A 21,761-nucleotide genomic window follows, 5' to 3' on the forward strand; every position below is an offset into this window, starting at 1 on the left:
GGGGAGATAATCGTCACCGGTGTTGGCCATGAGCGAGACTCGAAGTCAGGTGCAGGGCAATAACCGCTACAACATCCGCTTCGCAAAAATGCAACACACACACAATTATGCGCACACAACTAAATCATACGTTTTTTTTTGCCGATGCTGCCTTGGCAGTGGTGCACGAGCACAATAAGCAAAACAAAAACTCAACACATTCGTCAATAACGCCGTGGGCTTATTGCAAAAACATATAACGCAGGCGATGCTTTAGAGCGCCGTAATGTAAAGCTGCAGACTTACCGGGCCACTCAATCTCTCTGGCCTATCTTCGTGCAATGATGAAGTGCCATTGCCCCAAACATCATGTATTATTGACACGCACAGCCGCGAGATACCCACTGGAGCCTGAAGCCGGCTCCACACCTGGAGTGATCGATCGAGCCAACAAATCGCGCTCGAAATTGCGCAACTTAATCGTCGCTCGCGTGTACCGCACGCGCAAGCCGGTTGCACGCAACTACCACCGGGCGGCACGGAACCACCCGTTGGGCAAGTGCTGTTGGTGAGCGCCTATTAAGGCTACCGGGGAATGCTCGTAGTGCTGGTGTGCACGTCTGTCTCCCCCAGCGCAGCCGTTGACACCACGGCTCAGCGGAGTGGCTGGGTGTGTGCGCGGTGCGGCTCTGCGGTGAGCTGCTCACCAGCGTGCGGTACTCCAGCTGCTGGCGGATGAGCTTGTCCTCGCTGAGCGAGTATCGCGCCTCCCCGCTCACCGTGTCGATCGGACCTTTCTCCATCTGCTGCTTGATGGCACAGTACAGCTTGAAGAGGGGCTCGCCCGCTCGTTCCTGATACGAGGGCATCGTCGGTGGGTTGGTCAGTGGGTCGGTCAGTCGGTGGGTCAGACAGCGGGTCAGTGGGTCGGTCGGTCAATCGGTGAGTGGGTCAGTTGGTTGGATTGGTTGGTCGGTCAGTTCGTTTGTCAGTCGGTGAGTCGGTTGGGTCGATTGGTTTGTTTGATCAGTCGGTCGCAGGTTTGGCGGTCGGTCGGTTAGTTGGTAAGTTTGTGGGTTTGTCGGTTGGTTAGTTCATGATTAGTTCAGTTGGTTGGGCAATTTGTTGGGTCGGTCAGTTATTTGTGCAAATGAGAGGACGGGGGTGACAAGCAACGAGGTGCGAGGGCAGAAACATGAAGCGGGGAAAGGGAGGAGGCAATGACGACACGGGCATCAGCACCTTGGAGAGCGTCACAGCGTTCCACAGTCCACGGACCGGCGAGGCATGTGCGGCACACTCGGTCTGCTGAAGATGGTAGTGATGGGGTGATGACGGCGATGATAACATTCGTCTGACAATGCGATCACACCGTTCTAGAAATAGTGCCATTCCACGATCGGTGCTCTCACTCGGAGAATGTTTAAACATTGCTTAATTTACCTACGCAAGACTTGTCGATCAATCAGTGCGTGTACTATGTGTGTACTGCGTGTGTATCAGTGGGTGTACTGTGTGCACGCAGACCTACAATAGCACTCACATGGGAGCAGCAGGCGCGGCTGAATGATTACATATCTCGTAAATATATAACCGAGCTTTATTGTGTTGTGTCTGCCGCGAAAAGTAGTGATGATCTTGATATATCAACCGACTGATCTTCATCACTCTGCCAGTGGCTCAACGCATTAGGATCTCGTCTTCCTCTCAGCATGATAACATCCAGTTATTATTGTCGAATTAAGCCGGTACACAGCGGATGAACAAATCACCCAGAAATGCTCCTGAGCTCGTTAGATCTCTGGAAAGTGAAGAAATGCTCAGCCTGGATGGGCAACCGCCATGCACAAGCTGCACCGGGTTCTACCTGGTGAGCAGCAGGGCACATTGCAGGAAAAGCTATTGTTGTACTGTATTTCCATTGTTGTACTGTATTTCCATTGTTGTACTGTATTTCCAGTGTTGTACTATATTTCTATTGGTGTACTGTATTCCCATTGTTGTACTATATTTATATTGTTGTACTGTTTTTCCATTGTTGTACTGTATTTTCATTGTTGTACTGTATTTCCATTGTTGTACTATATTTCTATTGTTGTACTATATTTCCATTGTTGTACTGTATTTCCAGTGTTGTACTATATTTCTATTGGTGTACTGTATTTCCATTGTTGTACTGTATTTTCATTGCTGTGCAGTATTTTCATTGTTGTGCTGTATTTCCACTGTTGTACCGTATTTCTATGCTCCCCGCCTTTGCCAACCGGCACCGCCGAGCACGGTGAACTACAGTCAAATTACCACCTCGACCCGCACGGAGCTGGGGAGAGCACTTCATCGCGCCGTGAATTTACACAAGTTTCAGGGTAAAAGTGGAAATTTGTCGAAGATACCTGTGACCTGGGTCACGATAAACGACAAAATCAAAACAAAGTACTGCAATGAAGCGAAGAGAAATGAGAGCAATTTACACGTGCAGATTGCAGCTGAAGACGAACCCACCTTGAGAAACTTGTGGAGTAGAAAGGTGAACCAGTTGGTCAACATTTTCTCTGCGACCGACTCGGTCCTGTTCGCAAGGGAGACATCGACTCGGTTAGCACAACGCTCGGCATATTCGTCATTATTATTGTTTAAAACGGAAACGTGAACAGTCGGCCACTTCAGAGCCAAGAGAAAGAGAGAGAAACCAAGAGGGCAGGGAGATCGACGGACTTGTCGTTGGAGGCCACGTTTTCATGCCATTGGGGCCTTCGTTAGATCTGTCGTGACACCGAGCCTGACCTTGCCAGAGGCCTTTTACGATGCGATGTGGAGCATGGACACTCATGGTTGGCACAACGGGCCCTCGTTTCCTGCGCATATCTGATGATGATGATGCTGATAATGCTGAGACCCGGAGAAAACTGGGACATTTGAAGAAAGTGGCCAAGCAAACGTGTTTGTATGAACACACAGCAAGCACACTCTCACACATCCCGCAACCTTGATTATCATGCTAGGCAATGTACGGTGCCAAAGAAGTTTAACATACATTTTTTTACGAGACAAATTTTTTTTATTTTACCAGGTACGGCCCACTGAGCGATGTAGCTCTTTCTCAGAAGCAACCCCGGCCACGAATGATAGCCCAATGAAGCTGCTTAGCGCGCGGAAATGTATCGCAGCTAAATACTCTCAACATACGTTGATTCAAAATTTTGGAGGAAAAACCGAAGGATTCGGGAGAAAAAAATCCACGCGACCACGGGGAGAGAGAGACATGCAAACTCCACATATACAGCAGGCATGGTCAGGATCGGGATCGGGATCGAACCCACGATCTCCTGTGTACCGGGCGAGGTGGTTAGCATTTCACCACCGACAACCTCAACAGGCCACAGCTGCAACAAACTCATTAGAGAGACGATCGTGTACGCACAACATTTTGCTTTACGAGAATATTTTGTCCGAGATAGCTGGGCGGTTCATAACAATAATAATTTACACTTGTAAAGGCGCATTTCATTCACACATTCCAATGCACCCATGCATGGAAAGCAGGGAATAAACATAACCTTGAGGGTAAACGGGCAGAACTAGGCGAGAGCACAGGCCAGTTTAAGGAGGTGAGTTTTCATGACAGGCTCAAATAAAGCAAACGACTCTGTCTTATTAGCAAAGCACTCCAAAGCTTGGTTGCATCACTGGCAAAAGCCCGATCACCGCAGGAAATGAGCCTTGACCTCGGAGTCCTAAAAAGAAGACGATCCCAAGATATCCGGGACCTCGTTTGTGTATAAAGATGGATCAATTGCTGTAAATATCGCGGGGCTTATCCATTGAGTGCCTTGTTGGTGATCAGCAGCAGGATCTTATAGTCCACTCGATACTGGACTGGTAGCCAATGTAAAATAAAAAGACAGCCGGTGTGGTGATGCGCTCACACCACTCCAGCAGCTGCATTCTGAACAAGCTGGAGTCTACACCCAGCGCCCAGAGGTTGCAAACGGGTTTTGATTCCTTATCCGTACCCGTACCCGGCCGCACCAGGGTCGCAAACGGGTACCCGTACCCGGCCGTACCCGTACCCTACCCGTATCCGGCCGGGTATTGGGTAGGGTACGGGTATCGGGAACCTGATTGCGACCTCTGGGACGAAGCCATGTTGCAGGCGCGGGTGGGTTGATTCTAGGAACTTGAATTGTGAGAAGAGACAAGACGTTGGGAAATGAGTGACAAACGGTTACTCACCAGTGACTCACGGCCTACCCGTACCCGTACCCGGCCACACCAGGGTCGCAAACGGGTACCCGTACCCGGCCGGGTACGGGTAGCCGGGTATCGGGTAGGGTACGGGTATCGGGTACCCGATTGCGACCTCTGCCAGCGCCTCACTTGGAATCCTGAGTTACTCAAGGACAAAGCCGCCGATGTCACGGCAGCCTCCTCGGCAACGCTCGCTTCGTACCCTCTGCCACAACCAGCAGCTGCTGTACGGCCGACAAGCAGCGACCTCCACTATCTGACCTGACAGTCTCATCCCACCACCATCTGCTCCAAGGCTACTCAGTTGAACATATACAAGGCAATCATCGCCCCTCCCCCTCGACTGTGAACACTTGGCAGAGCCCTCCATGAGACTAGGTCAGGCTTTCCTGGGTAAAGAAGCAGAATAAAAATAAAATAAGTCTTCCTGTTAGTTGCCGGACTCGTGGGCTCAGGGGTTAAGGTCGAGATATTGAACGGGGACCGCTGAGATCCCGTGTTTCCATTTCGGTTGGCTACGTAAGGTTCACCACACACACACATACATCCTGCGATTAAGTGGGGTTCTCAAGTGTGAGTGAGTTCATTGTCGCAGCCCAAACACCGGAATTACTGCTGGGAGAAAGAAAAAAAAACCCAAATCCATTAATTGGGTTTTCCCACTTAATTCCAGCCCTGACAATAAAAACTATCGAATTGGCTGCCACGCATCAGGAATTTCTGTCTTTAGCTTGAGACATTTGGAAAAGGGGCACTGCCCCCCATCCCAGTGTGGTGTGGATAAGAGGTCACAGGTGTTTTGGCCAGCAGTGATTAAACCGAGTTCTCAAATGCAGCCAGTTGATGGTCTCTGCCCATCCACCAATGACTGCAGTAAAAAAAAAACGAAATCACAATTTGCTATTCGGGTTTTCACTTAAGTGCTTACCACAATTGATCCACAATGCCATGCTGATCTCAAGGAGTGTAAGCCATCACGCGAACTCTGGTCATCTTTTCTGCTAGCAATGGAACAAGGACGGTCACCGCTTCGCGCGCTTTCAAATACCATTCTCCGGCCGTCTGGAATGCTCTTCCTTCCGATATTGGGAAGCCACTGGAGCTATGCACTTTTAAATCTGTATTTGAAACTCATTTCTCTCGAACAGTTTTTTGTGTATTTAGTTTGTTGTGCTTACCCCGCACCTCGGATTACCACGGTTGGCTACGTAAGGTACAAAAAAAGTTCACCATACACACACACATACAAGCCAGACAGCCACCAACTACCGACACCAAAACTACCCACCATCCCACCCACTCACATACCCACCCACCCATTCACTCAACTAGCCATTTGCCCATCTAACTACCTACACGCCTAACTACCTACACATCCATGCCATAGTCAGCCACCAACCCACCCACATGTTTGCCTACTAGCCGGCCTGATAAATTATATGCTCAGCCAGCCAGCCACCCACCTACATACCTACCTAACCATTCATGCACCCACATACCCCACCCATTCCTATTTGCCCACCACACTGCCTACTCCCCACCAAACTACATACACACCCATTCACCTAACTACCCATGTACTCACCTAACTACCGGCACTGATCAATGTATGTATGCACGTTGTAGGTCATCGCAAAAAGAAAAACGTCACGACAAACATCGAGACAGGACGCGTGGGGGAGAGTGCAGGGCCCACCTCTATTGTCAGGTTTAAGAGGTCACGTAATAAAGGGATCTCAGAAGTAGTTCTGTGACGTCTGCTTCAGCGGACCGGTTTCCAGAAACGTGGGGGATGCGGTGCTCTGGGAGACTTGACGAATGGATACACTTTGCATCGAAACGCGAATCAGGATGCCGCTATAGTTAGATGCCGCGGGGTAAACAAAAAAAGCACAACACTCAAACACAACTTTTTCTATTAATAACAAATATATAATATTTCAACCACCCCGTAAAATTTGTATAACAATGTACAAATTTACAACGGGGGAAAATGTTTATAAAACAAGTGGACACCACCATCGCAATTAGAGAAGCGTTTGAAGCGAGGAGTGGTCTACGGTGCGTGGGGAAACACAGCGAGTCGTGAGGCTCCTTCACGACCGCACCGCACTCTACTCGAGCCTTCAGTGCCGGTGGTGCAGAACCAGCTGTGCTGCACCAACCGTGCAGCACTAAATGTGCAGCACGTGCGGTGCAGCACCAGCTGTGCAGCACCGGCAGTGCAGCACTAATTGTGCAGCACGTGCGGTGCAGAACCAGCTGTGCAGCACCGGCAGTGCAGCACAGAATGTGCAGCACGTGCGGTGCAGAACCAGCTGTGCAGCACCGGCAGTGCAGCACAGAATGTGCAGCAATGGAGCGCAGCACCTGGAGTGCAGAACCTGCTGTGCAGCGGCGAGGCCGTAGCACCGAGTGTGCAGAAGCTGCCCTGCAGAGAACCTGTCCTGCAGAGCCGAGGGTGGAGTGTCAACTGTGCAGCACCGAGGGTGCAGCAGTGATTGTGCAGCACCGAGCGTGCGGCACCGACCGCGCAAGCACCGATTTCTCAGCGCCGAAGGTGCAGCAACGGTTCTGCAGCCCCAAAATAGTGCAGCGCAAAGGGTGCAGCATCAGATGTCCTACACCCAAATGTCCACGCGGTGGGCTGTGGCTGGCTGGTGACAGCCGGGGAGGAGGGGGTGGGGTTGTAACGAGGGACCGGCTCATCAGTTGTGAATCATGCAATCCCTTGCGGCCAACATCTGCAATTTGCTGAAAATAAAAAAAAGATTCCAACAACCCCCGCTATACTGCACAGCCATCAACTCATCCACACGAGAGAGAGAATTCATTTAAAGAGCTTTCAGGCGGGATAAATAAACGATGCTGATAGATTTGATTATCTACACCACACACGCACACGCGCCCACGCATACACACACACGCGCACATATATATACACACACACGCACATCCACACACACAAAACAATCAATCACATTTTTTTTATCCCACAACGCCGCCGCGCCTCATTACTAAAACCGCCGCGTAACCTCATTTGTTACAAACCGCCGTCTGGTAAATTTCGCCAATATTTACTGGCACGCGAGCGCGAGAGCGCGCGAGAGCGGGCACGCGTGTCTAACCAGCAGGGGAATTAAACAGCGCGAGTCCTTATTTAAATCCATATCTTTCCATTATCTCCTGGCGGACCCCCCCCCCCCCCCCCCCGTATGACTGATTAGCATTCGACGGGTGAAATTGAACTCCGAGCGAGCGTAAATGGCCTTCCTCCCGACGGCGGCGGCGGTGGAAGGAGGGAGGAGGGAGGGAGGAATAAAAATCAATTTGGCGGTCGCCACCGGCGTGCAAAAGCCGGACCCGCGCGCGATATTCGGCGAGGCGCGCCGGTGATCAATAGCCCACCTCCTTATCGCCGCATTCTCGCGTAACCCCCGGCGACCTTTACAAGAGGGAAGAAGCCGGCGGGGAACAAACACTGGTGGCGCGTGCCCAAGCAGAGAGCGGTCTACTCGCTCGAGCCCGGCACTCGCGGCGGCGTGCTTGGTGCGGAGGGGGTGGGAGGGGGTGCGGAGGGGGTGGGATGGGGTGGGGAGGGGGTGGGAGGGGGTGGGAGGGGGAGGGGGTGGGTGGGGGGTGGGAGGGGGTGGGAGGGGAGGGGGTGGGTGGGGGGTGGGAGGGGGTGGGAGGGGAGGGGGTGGGTGGGGGTGGGAGGGGGTGGGAGGGGAGGGGGTGGGTGGGGGGTGGGAGGGGGGCCGGTGCGGTAAGGCGGCTTGGGCTGCGGACTGAGACTGCGCATCATCGATGCTTGGTTGTGGGCCGTTGTTGGTTGTGGCCCGTTGTTGGTTGTGGGAGGTTGTTGGTTGTGCGAGGTTGTTGGTTGTGGGAGGTTGTTGATTGTGGGAGGTTATTGGTTGTGGGAGGTTGTTGGTTGTGGGAGGATGTTGGTTGTGGGAGGTTGTTGGTTGTGGGCCGTTGTTGGTTGTGGGCCGTTATTGGTTGTGGGAGGTTGTTGGTTGTGGGAGGTTGTTGGTTGTGGGAGGTTGTTGGTTGTGGGCCGTTGTTGGTTGTGGCCCGTTGTTGGTTGTGGGAGGTTGTTGGTTGTGCGAGGTTGTTGGTTGTGGGAGGTTGTTGATTGTGGGAGGTTATTGGTTGTGGGAGGTTGTTGGTTGTGGGAGGATGTTGGTTGTGGAAGGTTGTTGGTTGTGGGAGGTTGTTGATTGTGGGAGGTTATTGGTTGTGGGAGGTTGTTGGTTGTGGGAGGATGTTGGTTGTGGGAGGATGTTGGTTGTGGGAGGTTGTTGGTTGTGGGAGGTTGTTGGTTGTGGGAGGTTGTTGATTGTGGGAGGTTGTTGGTTGTGGAAGGTTGTTGGTTGTGGGAGGTTGTTGATTGTGGGAGGTTATTGGTTGTGGGAGGTTGTTGGTTGTGGGAGGATGTTGGTTGTGGGAGGATGTTGGTTGTGGGAGGTTGTTGGTTGTGGGAGGATGTTGGTTGTGGGAGGTTATTGGTTGTGGGAGGTTGTTGGTTGTGGGAGGTTGTTGGTTGTGGGAGGATGTTGGTTGTGGGAGGATGTTGGTTGTGGGAGGATGTTGGTTGTGGGAGGATGTTGGTTGTGGGAGGATGTTGGTTGTGGGAGGTTGTTGGTTGTGGGAGGTTGTTGGTTGTGGGAGGTTGTTGGTTGTGGGAGGTTGTTGGTTGTGGGAGGATGTTGGTTGTGGGAGGATGTTGGTTGTGGGAGGATGTTGGTTGTGGGAGGTTGTTGGTTGTGGGAGGATGTTGGTTGTGGGAGGTTGTTGGTTGTGGGAGGTTGTTGGTTGTGGGAGGTTGTTGGTTGTGGGAGGTTGTTGGTTGTGGGAGGATGTTGGTTGTGGGAGGATGTTGGTTGTGGGAGGATGTTGGTTGTGGGAGGATGTTGGTTGTGGGAGGATGTTGGTTGTGGGAGGATGTTGGTTGTGGGAGGTTGTTGGTTGTGGGAGGTTGTTGGTTGTGGGAGGTTGTTGGTTGTGGGAGGTTGTTGGTTGTGGGATGTTGTTGGTTGTGGGCCGTTGTTGGTTGTTGGAGGTTGTTGGTTGTTGGAGGTTGTTGGTTGTGGGAGGTTGTTGGTTGTGGGAGGTTGTTGGTTGTGGGAGGTTGTTGGTTGTGCGAGGTTGTTGGTTGTGGGAGGTTGTTGATTGTGGGAGGTTATTGGTTGTGGGAGGTTGTTGGTTGTGGGAGGTTGTTGGTTGTGCGAGGTTGTTGGTTGTGCGAGGTTGTTGGTTGTGGGAGGTTGTTGATTGTGGGAGGTTGTTGGTTGTGGGAGGTTGTTGGTTGTGGGAGGTTGTTGGTTGTTGGAGGTTGTTGGTTGTGGGAGGTTGTTGGTTGTGGGAGGTTGTTGGTTGTGGGCCGTTGTTGGTTGTGGGCCGTTGTTGGTTGTGGGAGGTTGTTGGTTGTGCGAGGTTGTTGGTTGTGGGAGGTTGTTGGTTGTGGGCCGTTGTTGGTTGTGGGCCGTTATTGGTTGTGGGAGGTTGTTGGTTGTGGGAGGTTGTTGGTTGTGGGAGGTTGTTGGTTGTGGGCCGTTGTTGGTTGTGGCCCGTTGTTGGTTGTGGGAGGTTGTTGGTTGTGCGAGGTTGTTGGTTGTGGGAGGTTATTGGTTGTGGGAGGTTGTTGGTTGTGGGAGGATGTTGGTTGTGGGAGGTTGTTGGTTGTGGGAGGTTGTTGGTTGTGGGAGGTTGTTGATTGTGGGAGGTTGTTGGTTGTGGAAGGTTGTTGGTTGTGGGAGGTTGTTGATTGTGGGAGGTTGTTGGTTGTGGGAGGATGTTGGTTGTGGGAGGTTGTTGGTTGTGGGAGGATGTTGGTTGTGGGAGGATGTTGGTTGTGGGAGGATGTTGGTTGTGGGAGGATGTTGGTTGTGGGAGGATGTTGGTTGTGGGAGGTTGTTGGTTGTGGGAGGATGTTGGTTGTGGGAGGATGTTGATTGTGGGAGGTTGTTGGTTGTGGGAGGATGTTGGTTGTGGGAGGATGTTGGTTGTGGGAGGATGTTGGTTGTGGGAGGATGTTGGTTGTGGGAGGTTGTTGGTTGTGGGAGGTTGTTGGTTGTGGGAGGTTGTTGGTTGTGGGAGGATGTTGGTTGTGGGAGGATGTTGGTTGTGGGAGGTTGTTGGTTGTGGGAGGATGTTGGTTGTGGGAGGATGTTGGTTGTGGGAGGATGTTGGTTGTGGGAGGTTGTTGGTTGTGGGAGGATGTTGGTTGTGGGAGGATGTTGGTTGTGGGAGGATGTTGGTTGTGGGAGGATGTTGGTTGTGGGAGGTTGTTGGTTGTGGGAGGTTGTTGGTTGTGGGAGGATGTTGGTTGTGGGAGGATGTTGGTTGTGGGAGGTTGTTGGTTGTGGGAGGATGTTGGTTGTGGGAGGATGTTGGTTGTGGGAGGATGTTGATTGTGGGAGGTTGTTGGTTGTGGGAGGATGTTGGTTGTGGGAGGTTGTTGGTTGTGGGAGGTTGTTGGTTGTGGGATGTTGTTGGTTGTGGGCCGTTGTTGGTTGTTGGAGGTTGTTGGTTGTTGGAGGTTGTTGGTTGTGGGAGGTTGTTGGTTGTGGGAGGTTGTTGGTTGTGGGAGGTTGTTGGTTGTGCGAGGTTGTTGGTTGTGGGAGGTTGTTGATTGTGGGAGGTTGTTGGTTGTGGGAGGTTGTTGGTTGTGGGAGGTTGTTGGTTGTGGGAGGTTGTTGGTTGTGGGAGGTTGTTGGTTGTGCGAGGTTGTTGGTTGTGGGAGGTTGTTGATTGTGGGAGGTTATTGGTTGTGGGAGGTTGTTGGTTGTGGGAGGTTGTTGGTTGTGCGAGGTTGTTGGTTGTGGGAGGTTGTTGATTGTGGGAGGTTATTGGTTGTGGGAGGTTGTTGGTTGTGGGAGGTTGTTGGTTGTGCGAGGTTGTTGGTTGTGGGAGGTTGTTGATTGTGGGAGGTTGTTGGTTGTGGGAGGTTGTTGGTTGTGCGAGGTTGTTGGTTGTGGGAGGTTGTTGATTGTGGGAGGTTATTGGTTGTGGGAGGTTGTTGGTTGTGGGAGGTTGTTGGTTGTGCGAGGTTGTTGGTTGTGGGAGGTTGTTGATTGTGGGAGGTTGTTGGTTGTGGGAGGTTGTTGGTTGTGGGAGGTTGTTGGTTGTGGGCCGTTGTTGGTTGTTGGAGGTTGTTGGTTGTGGGAGGTTGTTGGTTGTGGGCCGTTGTTGGTTGTGGGCCGTTGTTGGTTGTGGGAGGTTGTTGATTGTGGGAGGTTGTTGGTTGTGCGAGGTTGTTGGTTGTGGGTGGTTGTTGATTGTGGGAGGTTGTTGGTTGTGGGAGGTTGTTGGTTGTGGGCCGTTGTTGGTTGTTGGAGGTTGTTGGTTGTGGGAGGTTGTTGGTTGTGGGCCGTTGTTGGTTGTGGGCCGTTGTTGGTTGTGGGAGGTTGTTGATTGTGGGAGGTTATTGGTTGTGGGAGGTTGTTGGTTGTGGGAGGTTGTTGGTTGTGGGAGGTTGTTGGTTGTGGGATGTTGTTGGTTGTGGGCCGTTGTTGGTTGTTGGAGGTTGTTGGTTGTGGGAGGTTGTTGGTTGTGGGCCGTTGTTGGTTGTGGGCGGTTGTTGGTTGTGGGCGGTTGTTGGTTGTGGGAGGTTGTTGGTTGTGGGAGGTTGTTGGTTGTGGGAGGTTGTTGGTTGTGGGTGGTTGTTGATTGTGGGAGGTTATTGGTTGTGGGAGGTTGTTGGTTGTGGGAGGTTGTTGGTTGTGCGAGGTTGTTGGTTGTGGGTGGTTGTTGATTGTGGGAGGTTGTTGGTTGTGGGAGGTTGTTGGTTGTGGGCCGTTGTTGGTTGTTGGAGGTTGTTGGTTGTGGGAGGTTGTTGGTTGTGGGCCGTTGTTGGTTGTGGGCCGTTGTTGGTTGTGGGAGGTTGTTGGTTGTGCGAGGTTGTTGGTTGTGGGAGGTTGTTGATTGTGGGAGGTTATTGGTTGTGGGAGGTTGTTGGTTGTGGGAGGTTGTTGGTTGTGGGAGGTTGTTGGTTGTGGGAGGTTGTTGGTTGTGGGATGTTGTTGGTTGTGGGCCGTTGTTGGTTGTTGGAGGTTGTTGGTTGTGGGAGGTTGTTGGTTGTGGGCCGTTGTTGGTTGTGGGCGGTTGTTGGTTGTGGGCGGTTGTTGGTTGTGGGAGGTTGTTGGTTGTGGGAGGTTGTTGGTTGTGGGAGGTTGTTGGTTGTGGGCCGTTGTTGGTTGTGGGCCGTTGTTGGTTGTGGGAGGTTGTTGGTTGTGGGAGGTTGTTGGTTGTGGGCCGTTGTTGGTTGTGGGCGGTTGTTGGTTGTGGGATGTTGTTGGTTGTGGGAGGATGTTGGTTGTGGGCCGTTGTTGGTTGTGGGCGGTTGTTGGTTGTGGGAGGTTGTTGGTTGTGGGAGGTTGTTGGTTGTGGGAGGTTGTTGGTTGTGGGCCGTTGTTGGTTGTGGGAGGTTGTTGGTTGTGGGAGGTTGTTTGTTGTGGGCGGTTGTTGGTTGTGGGAGGTTGTTGGTTGTGGGCCGTTGTTGGTTGTGGGAGGTTGTTGGTTGTGGGAGGTTGTTGGTTGTGGGAGGTTGTTGGTTGTGGGAGGTTGTTGGTTGTGGGAGGTTGTTGGTTGTGGGAGGTTGTTGGTTGTGGGAGGTTGTTGGTTGTGGGAGGTTGTTTGTTGTGGGCGGTTGTTGGTTGTGGGAGGTTGTTGGTTGTGCCAGGTTGTTGGTTGTGGGAGGTTGTTGGTTGTGGGAGGTTGTTGGTTGTGGGAGGTTGTTGGTTGTGAGACGTTTGTTGTGGGCGGTTGTTGGTTGTGGGAGGTTGTTGGTTGTGGGAGGTTGTTGGTTGTGGGCCGTTGTTGGTTGTGGGCCGTTGTTGGTTGTGGGCGGTTGTTGGTTGTGGGCGGTTGTTGGTTGTGGGAGGTTGTTGGTTGTGGGAGGTTGTTGGTTGTGGGCCGTTGTTGGTTGTGGGCGGTTGTTGGTTGTGGGCGGTTGTTGGTTGTGGGCGGTTGTTGGTTGTGGGAGGTTGTTGGTTGTGGGAGGTTGTTGGTTGTGGGAGGTTGTTGGTTGTGGGAGGTTGTTGGTTGTGGGAGGTTGTTGGTTGTTGGCCGTTCAGTGCTTGGCCTCAGACGGTACGGGGCTGAGCCAGTCCCAACGCTGCCACCATCGCCACTAGCACCTTCCGTCTGTTTCATCATTGCAAATTAATTGTTTACGGTGGCTTGTGAAGCCACGACTGGATGACAGGGCCTCCCCAATGGTGTGTTGGCTGTGCTGCGGCGTTGTTCGACCATGCAAACTTCACTAACGCGCGTCATTGTGGGGTTAGTGAAGAGAGTGGGGGTTGATGAGGGTGCCGGTAGGTCTAGAGCTAGAAGGGATATCACTTTCCACTGACGTCAGTCCGTGCCTAGGAATTGAAATCAGGTCGCCAGGTTAACAGCGGTGTGTGATTACCACTCCACCACCCTTCCCAAACTAAACTATGTTTTAGTTTAACCGGTCAGGCACACTGAACTATTTAGCGCTTTTTCAGAAGCGGCCTGGCCACAAATGATAAGCTCAAAGAAGTGGCTTATAATGTGGAAATATATAGCAGCCAAACACTCTAAACGCATTTTGTTTCTAAATGTGGAGCAAAAAACCAGAGGAACCGGAGGAATATCCACGCGACCACGGGGAGAACGTGCAGGGTCGGGATCGAACCTCACGACCTCCTGCATGCCAGGCGAGGTGGGTAACATCTCGCCATTTACGCTCGCTCAATTTCACCCGTCGAATGCGAACACCATGCAAACAGAGATTGAAAATAATCATGCCAGTTAATTACCCACGGTTATCTCACTTTTCATAGGGGAGCGCTCGCTAACCCCACCTGCGCCAACAGTCTGTTGGAGGGGCTGGGGCGGAGGCGGCGGTGATGCGGCGGGGGGCTGTTAGTGTGGAGTGGGCAGGGTGGGTGGTCGTGCGGTGTGCGACAAGGGCAGCGGAGAGTCTCGTCTGTTCGTCTCGTCTCGCCGTGGCTTCTCGCAAACGAGCTGGCGCTGGAAGCACGCGCGGTAACGATTTCCGTCGGGCACGATCGACCGGTGTTTCCGAACGCTGAGCGAGAATTATAAAACAAAGATTAGACGCGCCCGCGCATTCGCAGAGTCGCCGATGGGACCGCTGTGGCTGAGAGCGAGGGAATACATGTACTAGCTTGGAGGAGGTGAAGTGGGCATTTCCACAATTTTGGGCATACATTGCGGATTCTTTGTGTGGTTGATGGAGGCTCAGTGATTAGTGTGTATCGATGCGAATGTATGTCTCTCCTGGGCCAGTATTAATCTGGAACAGGTGTTGTGGAGCTCCCCCAGAGCTAAATCCTTGCTCCCCTAGATATCACAGCAGGCAATTGTGCGCCGTTCACAAGCAAGGGACAGCGGGGAAGGAAGGCAGGACTCCGATTCAGCATGCCTTGAGTGCGTGTCGCGTAACCACCGAATTGCGTGTGCAATGCTTTTCGCTTTGTCTAAACCACGAAATCAAGAGATGTATCAGCAGGCGGCGGTGTGCTGCTCACAGACAGTGGGAAGGTACGACTCACAACCGACGGGCGCCACGGCAGCGGGATGTTAACTACCTCCCCTGGTATACAGGAGGGTGTAAGTTCGATCCCGAGCCTGATGCCTGTATGTTTGGGGTTTGCATGTCTCTCTCTCTCTCTCCCCGTGGCCGTGTGAATTTTTTTCTGCTTCCTCCAGTTTTTTTCCTTCACATTTAGAATCAACGCGCGTTTAGAGTATTTGGCTGCTGTAGATTTCCACGTGATAAGCCACTTCGTCGAGCTATCATTTGTGGCCAGGTCGCTTCCGAAAAACAGCTATATAGCTCAGTGGACCATACCTGGTAAAAAAAAAAGTTTTTTTTTAAAAATAGTCTTGCGTGCTTGTCACGTCACCACCCCATTGCATGTGCAATACACGATACCCCCGTCACCTTCGAAGATGCAAATCGTTGAGGCGACAGACGGTGTGGCGCTCAAGTCCCTCGAGGCGGGAACCCTGGCCCTCAAAGCCAGCTAGCACCTTTCTTTTTGTTTTAAATGAACCGCATCGCTCTTCTTCTTCTTCGAGTTATTATTATTTGTCGTGCGGAATTCGTTTTAAATCGGGAGAGCTGGCACCTCGACAGCGCCGGGCAGTCACGTGCCCGTCATCCCGGCGGAGCTCCAACGTCACGGTCTGGACATTACAACGAACTCCTCCTCCATCCCCTCCCTCCCTCCCTCCCTCCTCCAATTTCCTCACTTCTCAAGACTTCTGTCCCTGGGCACATCCACCGGGACCCCAACAACCCTTCACCGCAGTCGCCCCCCTCCAGCCCCCACCCACCAACCCACCCCTCCATCCCCATGGCCAACAGATGCGCTTGACACGTGCCGCCCCAATTTACGCATGAATTAACAGCTCATTTGCACCTCAATGCAGCCAGCCCCACACGGCTTTGGGTGATTGGACCTGGAGACCTGGATGTTTGAGAGCTCTCCCCCCCCTTCCCACAAGGGCGTTTGTACAATGGAGACAGAGTCTAGCTTAATAAAGCATTTAAACACACCAGTGGCCGAACGTGATATGTGTGTCTATATGTACATGGTGACACCAGAAGTGAGGACACATGTTTACTTACAATTATTTTAACAGTTGGCATTGGAACCTTTAATAGTTTCTTCTGTAAGTGAATATTATATCCGTTTTCATTATTAATATCTATTTTTCTCCTTCATTTTGAGATGACATTTAAAAATGGAAAGAAAATTCTACCCAAGGCGAACGAGTACAATTAGTTTTGTTGTTGTTATATTTACCAAAGAAGGCAGCTGTAACCTTCTTTTTAAAAGAAAGTCCCTAATTCATTTGAAAATAAAAGTCACGCGCGCATCAACGTTAATAGAAGTCAGTTTGAGCATGTGTTAAAATAAATGAAACAAACTACTCGATTCGTTAAAAAATAAAGTAGATATAATAGCCCTACGTGCCCTGACATTTGGGCCACTCTGTACACACCGTTGGGCATTTCGCTGGGAGCCGGGTAAGCGGTGACTGGAATGTGTGCTCCGATTCACCCCACCGCCAGCGATGACACGAACCTAGGGTGCCGTCGAGTACAAGTCAAGACTCATTTCTCCTCCGCTTACTTATTTCACCCTCTCGTTTGTATCGTTTTCTCGGTTTCCATCGCCTTGCTCGAACGCCCGCGGACTCAACGAAAAGGTTAACCCGGGCCGCGACGTGCGACGACTGGGGGGGGGGGGGGGATGCATTTGTAGCGCCGCGCAATTCTGAAATTTTGCTGCGTGCGGTGTGAATCGTCGGACGGTCGCGCCGTAAGCGCAAGCGGCGACGCCACGACCCGGAGCAGGCGTCGGAGTGGCCGGAGCGGCAGTATGGCTGGAATTGACCAAAACATCCCCATGTAACGGGACCCCCCTCCCCCCCCATCCTAAAAGCACAAGGCTTGAGACTCAAACGGCAACTATCGTTATCGCCGTCACCGTCGCCGCTTTCGTCGTCATTGTCATCATCGTCGTCATCGTCATCATCGTTGGCGTCACCCCGGCGCTCGCCACTCAATCGTGTTCACAACCAGGACCGAGTACATTTTGATGAGGGCCCCTGTGGCTGTTATGGGGGATTTTTTAAGGGGGGGGGGGTGGGGATGCCCCCTCCCTCTCCGTGCGATATTCAATGCCTTCCCTTGACTGTTTGACCACCACACACTGTCGACATTCACCTCGGCTATTTCAGTTTCGGTATATATTTTTTGCCATTTTTTTTCATGCGACGCCCGAATGTTGTCACGATAAATCAAAGTTCAAACGAACAAAAACTATTTCAATTTCGGCACGTGGCCGGTAGCGGCACACACAGCGATGGTCGCGGCTGTAACGACTGAATCACCCAAAGGGATCTGTCGCACCTCCGATTGGCACGGTTAGCCACGTACGGCATGATAGAAGTTCAACATGCACATACATCTATCTATCATAACGCTGCAGCCCCCTCCCCGAAGCCACCCTGACCGGGCCCTGGCTCCCTCCCGCAGCGACGTTCGGGTCCGACGAGGCCGTCGGCCGGCCGGACACGCTGTCAGCATCGTCCCCGGGCTGACATGGGCACCCCATAGATGCCTGCGCAGCGCGACTCACGACCTCCTCTTGATACCAAGATCCAGGATGGCCATGTCTATGCGCCGCTTCTCGGTGGCAGCCCCAACAGTCTGGAACGCAATCCCTCTGCACATTCGCAGCATCACCTCAATCGCCTCCTTCAAGAGAGACTTAAAAACTCACCTCTACAATCATGCTTTTCGAGCTACTCTGAGCTTGGCTCCGCGCCTCTGAGTTGCGGCCACTACGTCTGTTACAAATTGAACTATTATTATTATAGGGCAGACACTGCCTGTAACCCTCGGAACCCGCGTATGACATTTCACTTAAGGTCACTAAAGATCAACAACCCCTTGGTGCTGGTGATGGCAGTGGTCCTAATCACGTGGCGTTTCTCAAAACGCCGACTGATTTTCGCCGTCGTCACTTTGAAGCTCTAAGTAATTTCACCCCTGACCTCGCTCGGGTTTATTAGCGGACGGCCGAGGATTTCGGGATGCCCTGCTCACGGCTATCGTCAGTGGCGAGCGATAATGGAAACTCCTCCTGAACGCCTCAACCCCTCCATCCCTCCCCCCCCCCGTCCCTCCACCCTGCCTCCCTTCACCAACCTGCGCTGACCAGCGTGGTGAAGTGTTGGTCAAACAACCCGCAGGACTGACGCGGAACGGGGACGCCTTACTCCAGCACGAGGATTGACAAGGGCAAAGGTGAAGCTCCGTGGGTGCTTGCTCACGCACTACTGCTGGCAAGGGAGCTCCTCTGGAGGGTATTTGGCCTACTCTTCCACGCCAGTCAGGCACCTTGGAAGAAGTTGGGAGTAACCCGCACTTTACCCCACCACACGCGGCCCGCCGATCGACTGCGGTGAATAGGCTTATACAACTGGTTGGACAGAGACTGTAGTGGAAAGGGGGGGAGGGGAAGTGGGGGGGGGGGGGACGGGGGGAATGGGGGGGGGCAGGGAGGATTTAATTAACTTGCCCCCCCATTTTTTCAACTGGGAGAATGAATCAAACGGGCGAGCTCTGGAGTGCAAGTCCACTGCACTGCTGACCGCCACGCCGTTCCTGTGGCAGCGTCGGTCGTGATTTTGGCATCGTGTGGCCAAGAGGGTGAGAGGTCATCGAAGGGGGCCACTGCTGACGAGGCCGCCATCGCTCCCTTCCTTCTGCCAGATCCGTCAGCCGTTGCGCAATCGACGACCTCGTCGCCCGTAGGCGCAAAGGAAATGTAATTTGCGAACAAAAGCCCGAATTCTAATGGCGCTGACAAGTTGCGCACACAAAAAAAAAATAACCGGACTCCCATCACTTTAATTGTAGTTTCCGCACGCAGGTGAAACAGTGGTAATTATGTGCGTTATGAATTCGGCGAGATTAAATTACCGGCGAAATCACATTTGAATAATAGATGAAAAGCTCTGCTGCTTCAGCAGAGCGTTATCTGCGGGACGATAATACAATTTCGCCCAAAAAAAAATTCACGCAACGCAACAACGCGAATTAACGTTCGACAGGAAAGAATTACCAAAGTCTGTTTCGGGGCGAAATTGAGCCCGTGGGAATACAGGGAACGCCGTGAACAGGACTTACTTAAAATGCAAATCTTTCTAAAAGTGGACAAAACACATCGCCCTTCTCCCATCGCGGAATTATTTACAACGCGTTCCCCTTTAAATAAATCCGGTGATTAAACTTAACCCGAAAGCAGCAGGCATCTCTCGTCATATCTGCAAATCTAAGCGGCGGGGGTTGAGCCTGGCGAGCGCTCGGCACTTACACGAGCGGGGCTCTCGGAGCCGACGCGAGGGTGTTGGGGATCGGGAGGTGGTGGGGGGCGGGAGGCGGCGGGAGCGTTTGGTGGGGGGCGCGGTGTCGCCGTTTCACGGGCGGCGAGGCGACGCGGCCTGACACGCGTGGCGGGCGACTGATTTCACTGGTCAACACACTCTTTCTGGCATAAGGTATTCCAACGGTTTTAAGGTAATTTTGGGGTGCTGATTCCAAATCTGGCATCTATCACATCAGGTTTTTGAGATATCAAATATTGCATTTTCAATAAAAACTGCGGAAGAAAAATATTGAATAAATGTGGATATCTACATCAAATTATATTATAAACACACTTTCCTAAAAAATACAGCACCATATTTTAACACTAAAGCAGTCACTGACTCGCAACAACTCGCAATCATAAGTGACAGAGTTAATTTCGGGTAAAATCAATGAAAATGGGGTATGCCGATAGCATAAAATGAGATGTGATAGCGCAAATCTGACATCAGATTTGGAATCAGCACCCTGAAATTAGTCTAAAACAGCTGCAAAAGTCCAGGCCAGAAATTTTTTTTTTTTTACCAGTGTTTTTGACGACGATGACGACAATGACGATTACGATTGTGGTGACAATCGAGGCGATGATGACGTTTACAGTGTAGACGACGTTGCCAATTCTGGCGACGACGACGATAACAATGACAACAATGGTGATGATTACAATCACGACGACGATGATGACAACTGTGACGACGATAATGACAACAATAATCACGTTGAGGACAATGATCACGACGACGATAATGATGACAATGACGACGATGATGACAACAATAATCACGTTGAAGACAATGATCACGACGACGATAATGATGACAATGACGACGATGATGACAACTGTGACGACGATAATGACAACAACAATCACGTTGAAGACAATGATCACGACGACGATAATGATGAGAATGACGACGATGATGACAACTGTGACGACGATAATGACAATAATAATCACGTTGAAGACAATGATCACGACGACGATAATGATGACAATGACGACGATGATGACAACTGTGACGACGATAATGACAACAAAAATCACGTTGAAGACAATGATCACGACGACGATAATGATGACAATGACGACGATGATGACAACTGTGACGACGATAATGACAACAACAATCACGTTGAAGACAATGATCACGACGACGATAATGATGACAATGACGACGATGATGACAACTGTGACGACGATAATGACAACAATAATCACGTTGAAGACAATGATCACGACGACGATAATGATGACAATGACGACGATGATGACAACTGTGACGACGATAATGACAACAAAAATCACGTTGAAGACAATGATCACGACGACGATAATGATGACAATGACGACGATGATGACAACTGTGACGACGATAATGACAACAACAATCACGTTGAAGACAATGATCACGACGACGATAATGATGACAATGACGACGATGATGACAACTGTGACGACGATAATGACAACAAAAATCACGTTGAAGACAATGATCACGACGACGATAATGATGACAATGACGACGATGATGACAGTGACGACAGCGACGAGGGTGACGACGATCATTACGATGAAGCCATCGTCCACGACCACGGGCAGCAGCAACGATCGCAGCTGCGACGTGAACGCCCTCGGTGTGCGCGCGCGTGCGCGCGTGCGTGCGCGCTCACGCACCCACGGCGTCTCCCTCTCACCTCCGCAGCAGCAGCTTGGGGTGTCCTTTGCTCTCGAGGTTCTTGGCGATGAGGTCGGCGAGCAGCTGCTTGAGGACGTCCGTGGCGTAGCCCATGCGGCCCTGCATCGCGGCCATGACGAGCGACGCCAGGTTGCCGCGGTCGCGCATCGAGAAGCCGCGCTGTGCCTCGAGGGTGCGCACGAACACCAGTAGGAAGAGCTTGCAGCCCAGCAGCTGCTCGAAGAGCGCCAGGCCCTTCTCCACGCTCTCCTGCCCGTGGCCCGCCACCTGCGTTGGCGCAGCGGTAGGCGACCGTGGTGCGGGCGACAGAACAGATTCTCGTGATGATGATGATGACGAGGTGGGGGGGGGGGGGTGGCTGTTGGTGGTCTGGTGCTGGTGGCATGTTGCAGCACAGAGGGCTGCAAGCCGGGGGTGCAGCAGCAGGGGCTACGGTGATGCAGTTTGTACAGGGTGTGCATACTGCATCACCGCAGCAAGTGCGGCAGGAAGTGCACAGGGAATGCATCAGAATGAATGTGCAGTGCAGAGTGTAGCAGGTCGTGCAGCATGGGGGTGCAGCAGGGTTCGCGGCAGGGGTTCGTGCAGCAGGTAGTGCAGCAGCAAAGTGTGGGCACCTCGAGTGGCCGAAGCACCGGGTGGTCGTCGATGCCCGGGAAGAGCACGCGAAGTGCGTACGTGCGGTACGCCAGGTGCGGGATCCCGGCGCCGTCCACGTCACTCGTCAGCTCATCCACGTCCGTCTGCAGCTCCGCAAACGCTGAGGTGGATGCACGCACGGTTAGTCTATGGGTCCTATGGTCATCGACAAATCCTCTATGTGGGTTCTGAGTGATTCTGTGGGTCCTGTGTTAGTCTGTGCATCCTGTTAGCCTGTGGGCTCCAAT

The 21,761-nt window shown here is 52.1% G+C and overlaps 1 protein-coding gene across 1 annotated transcript in view; it reads right to left on the reverse strand.

The window, feature by feature from the left end:
* The window catches only part of LOC144729502 (plexin-A2-like), a 101,255-nt gene that overhangs the window by 19,597 nt on the left and 59,897 nt on the right, over nt 1-21,761 (reverse strand). The window contains exons 13-16 of the mRNA XM_078609838.1: nt 21,492-21,634; nt 20,873-21,141; nt 2,482-2,548; nt 687-833 (exon numbers count right to left, since the gene is read on the reverse strand). Coding sequence (XP_078465964.1) covers nt 687-833; nt 2,482-2,548; nt 20,873-21,141; nt 21,492-21,634 — 626 coding nt within the window. The remainder of the gene's footprint in view (nt 1-686; nt 834-2,481; nt 2,549-20,872; nt 21,142-21,491; nt 21,635-21,761) is intronic.

The sequence above is a fragment of the Lampetra planeri genome, chromosome 32 (assembly GCF_965212315.1).
Source record: "Lampetra planeri chromosome 32, kcLamPlan1.2.h2, whole genome shotgun sequence".
Taxonomy (NCBI): Eukaryota; Metazoa; Chordata; class Hyperoartia; order Petromyzontiformes; family Petromyzontidae; genus Lampetra; species Lampetra planeri.